The sequence below is a fragment of the Elephantulus edwardii genome, unplaced genomic scaffold (genome assembly GCF_000299155.1).
Source record: "Elephantulus edwardii isolate Elephantulus edwardi_28Jun2011 unplaced genomic scaffold, EleEdw1.0 scaffold00122, whole genome shotgun sequence".
Taxonomy (NCBI): domain Eukaryota; kingdom Metazoa; phylum Chordata; class Mammalia; order Macroscelidea; family Macroscelididae; genus Elephantulus; species Elephantulus edwardii.
This window is the reverse complement of record NW_006399872.1, coordinates 6675737-6679854: the sequence shown is the minus strand read 5'-3', so window position 1 is coordinate 6679854 and position 4118 is coordinate 6675737. Positions and strand designations below refer to the sequence as shown.

Genomic DNA, 4118 nt, shown 5'->3' with positions numbered 1-4118 from the left:
TCTTTTCATCTCCAGAGTAATATATCATATGGTCATCTGACTCAAAATGCCCCATGCCAGTCCATCTCATCTCTCCAATGCCTAATATGTCAATTATGGAATTATGCGTTTCATTTCTTTCTTAACAATTTCTAATTTTCCTACATTCATGGCTCTCACCTTCCATGTTCCAATCACTAGGGTCTGCTTACAACTATTCCTCCTCCTTTGTATTTCCATACTTGATAGTTCTACCTAGCTTTCCCTTTCTGTTAGTCTGCGTGTGTTCTGTTTTTAGAGGCCTGCTATTTCAGAAGTGGGTGGACAATCCTTCTTCCTAGTCTGTCTCAATCTGAATGTTCAGATTTAAAGGAGTATCTGACAGACAAGCAATTTGTGGAGCAGTGAAAGATAAATCCCTTATTGTGGAGTTAAGCATTAGTTACAGTGTTGACCCCACCCTTAGCCCAGTGCCTTGACCCACTTACTTCCAGCTCCACCCTCCACCAGGATAACCCTTCACATCTGCCAAGTCCCTTCAGAAAATATTTTCCATTGTCCAACCCATGATCTGACAGCTTGTATCTGAAGCTTTCATGGCTTCTGTGATTCCAAACACGTCAACTGCTGACATTTTTTTTTCTTTTGACCAGTGTCTCTTAAGCTTAGTTGTACTGTCTCCAAGGGAAGGTGACGTGTCCTGTAGAACTCCTATGTAGATTATGTTTTCCTTTGTGCGGCCCTAGGGCCCGACGGCTTTTCCTGTGTACCTGTAAGACGCTTCTTCACTATTATCTGAGGTGACTTCCCCCGGTGTGCAGCTTCCAGGCTTCCCCTCTGCCCAGGAGCACGTTCTCCGTGTCCCCAGCACAAAAAGGTAGAAAGAATGATTAAAAATCAAAGAGTTAATAAGGGTTCCAGTTTCTCTATAACCTCGCCAGGATTTGCTGTTTCCTGCTCTGTTGAATTTTGCTATTCTTACTGGGTTAAGATGATATCTCATAACTGTTTTGATTTTCATCTCTTTTAGAGTTAGGGATTTTGAACACTACTTCATGTGTTTGCCACCTGAATGTCTTCTTTGGTGAAGTGTCTGTTCATATCCTATACTCATTTTTCAATTGAGTTGTTTACCTTTATCTTGTTGTGGTGATTGAGTGTTTTATGAATTCTAGATATAAGTCCTTTATCAGACATGTCATTGACAAATTTTTTTTCCAAGTCTGTGGCTTCCTTTTTTACTCTGTTGGAGAAGTTTTTGGATGTGTAAAGGGATTTTATTCTTAGAAGGTCCCATTCATCTATTTTGTCCACTCCTGGTTGTAGGTTTTTTAGGATGCTTGGAAGACTGGTTATGTTGTGGATTAGGGCTTCTAGAATTCTTTCAAGCTCTGCTCTAATGAAGTTTATAGTCCTTGGGTTTAGTCCAAGTCCTTGATCCATTTTGAGATGTTTTTTGTGTATGGAGTGATGTGTGGATCTTGCTTGAGTTTTCTACAAATAGTTTTCCAATTTTGCCAACATCATTTGTTTAAAAGGATGTTTAGAAGGAATATAGGACTAGGTATTATTTTCATGACAAGATTATAGAAATAGAAATGCATATTAAAGTAGATGGTTGACTGGGGGGTATTGTATAACGATGAAAGAATTTTTTTCTTAAAATAGAAAAATGAACTGCAGGTAGAGATGAGCAGGGAGGAAAATGTACAAAAATGAATGAATGGGGGGAAATTAAATAGAAAGAATATGCTGTAAAAAGGTATATGTTGCATTAAAAATCATTAATAAAATCATTAATAAAAAATGAAAGATGAGGGAAGATACCAAGCAAATGACAACCATAAAAGAGCAAGAGTGGCAATATTAATCTCTGATAAAATAAATTTCAAATTAAAACCACTATAAGAGTTAAAGAGACACTATATAATGATAGAACAAGAGAATATAACTAAACAATAGAGCAAGAGGATATAACTTTAGCTAAAATCTATGGAGGTGAAGATTTTGAAGCTCCATCTCACATATTTTGGGCATGTTACTGCGAGAGACCAGTTCTAGGAGAAGGACATCATGCTAGAAAGATAGGAGGGACAGCACTGGAGAGGAAAATCCTGGATGAGATGTACTGACACAGTGACTGGGGTAACAGGGGCAGGTGTGTTGGAGGCAGTGATATTGGTTCAGAAAAGGACAGGTTTCAAGGTTATTGTATAACGGTCACTTTGAGTCACAGGCAACTCGAAGGCACTTAACAACAATAACTACATACCAAATGATAGACCTGCAAAATACAACGGAGGAAAAGCCTTAACAAATATGAAAAACAAAAATAAATAGACATCACAATAATAGTGAGAAACTTTCAACACATCACTCTCACCAAAAGTCATGTCAACTCAAAAGAAACTCACCAGAAAACATGAAAAACTATACTATGCGATTAGCAAACTTGACCTCACAGACATATTCAAGATACTCAACAAACACTCAATTTAGTTCTACTCAAGTACACATGGCACATTCTCCAGACTTGACCACATAAGACGACACAAAGCAAGCCTCAAAAAGTAAAAAATATGGAAATAATTCAAAATATATTTTCTCAGACCACAATGTTATAAAGCTACAAATTTCAGGAAGATAAAGAGGGGAAATAACGCACCCAAGTGAAAGCTACATAATATCTTACTGGAGGTAAGATAACCTTATTGGGTTATAGAAGAAATGAAAAATGAGCGAAAATAAGATTCTCTAAATGAATGTAAATACAATGCGTTTAAATCTCTTGGATATATGTGAGGGAGTCCTCAGGGGTCATTTCATTGCAATATGCAAAACATAGAAAAGGAAAAAGGAGTAAAATAAACTATTTAGCTCAAACAGGAAAAAAGAACAGACAGCTAATCATATAGCCTCTAGAAGAAAGGAAATTGGAAAGATAAGATCTGATATCAATGAGATAAAACCAGAAATAAAATGTAAAACATCAACAAAACCAGAAGGTGGTACTTTGAAAAGGTGAATATAATAGACAAGCCGTTAGCAAATGTAACAAAAAAAGGAAAGAAAATATATAAATAGCTTGAATGAGAAATGAAAGATGGCATATACAAAACCAGCTCAAATTAAATCAATAATATTGAGATATTATAAAAAATGATACTCTGAAAAATTTGAAAATCTAGAATAAATTACTACATTTCTAGAAACTCATATGCTACCCAAATTGATGAACATAAAAGTAAAAATGTTGGGTATTTGGCACTTCTGGATAGGGTCATGGCGGAAAGGTGGGCAGAGTTTGTGTCTCCCGTCCCACAAAGAGCTGCCATTCTCGACGCCAAGGGCTAAGTAAGGAAGAAACTTACTGTGCCTAACAATTAAGATATGGCAGAAGTGAAGTCAATGTTTTGGGAAGTTCGTCCAAAACAAGGGCAGTTGTCCATAGAAGATGTAAATACAATGGTACTGTGTAAGCCTAAACTTTTACCCTTAAAATCTCTAACTCTGGAAAAATTGGAGAAAATGCAACAAGCAGCACAGAATACAACTCACCAACAAGAAATGGCAGAAAAGGAAAAACAGTAAGAAGCTCACTGATAATACAGCACTTCCGTAAACACCCTACCTAGTATTTAAGAATAACTAGAAAATAATTGACATTTATATGGTAAAAGCTGTATTTGTGAATAAAACTAGTATTCATATAAATACTACAAAATACTCCAGGATTAAGCAAGCTTACATTGTTCATTTAAACAGTCTGGTTTGTATTAACACAATCAGTTAAAATAAATAATTAAACTTTAAGAATTGCAGATTATATTCATCATTCTGTTGCTATGAGTTTCATAGATAGTATTCTCTGGCACAAGTGGCTCAATGCTTTTTCTGAAGACAGAGCCACTTTCCATGTTTATTAAAATTCTGTATTTTCCCAGCTGGAAACAAAGGAGGATGCTTCAACGATTTAGATCCTCCCAGAAGAGCTGTGGGTGAGCATTAACATTACTGGTAAGTATATTCGTTTTCTCTTGGGCACAAGAGCCTACTATTTGGTCCTAAAAGCCTTCTAAAGTTCCAACTCTTCTCACTATTTCTTAGTTGTTGGAGTGGACGGAAAACCTCATAAGCAG

General features: G+C 36.2%; 1 protein-coding gene across 1 annotated transcript; it reads left to right on the top strand.

Moving 5' to 3' along the window:
- The first annotated feature begins 3369 nt into the window (after window positions 1–3369).
- On the top strand, window positions 3370–3570 carry LOC102870169 (BBSome-interacting protein 1-like). Its single transcript, XM_006893090.1, has one exon. The coding sequence runs from the start codon at window positions 3370–3372 to the stop codon at window positions 3568–3570; it is 201 nt and encodes a 66-aa protein (XP_006893152.1).
- Window positions 3571–4118: the final 548 nt, after the last annotated feature.

What these genes read in the sequence shown, in the direction of transcription:
- LOC102870169 (XM_006893090.1), top strand. Translation starts at nt 3,370, where the DNA reads ATGGCAGAAGTGAAGTCAATGTTTTGGGAAGTTCGTCCAAAACAAGGG.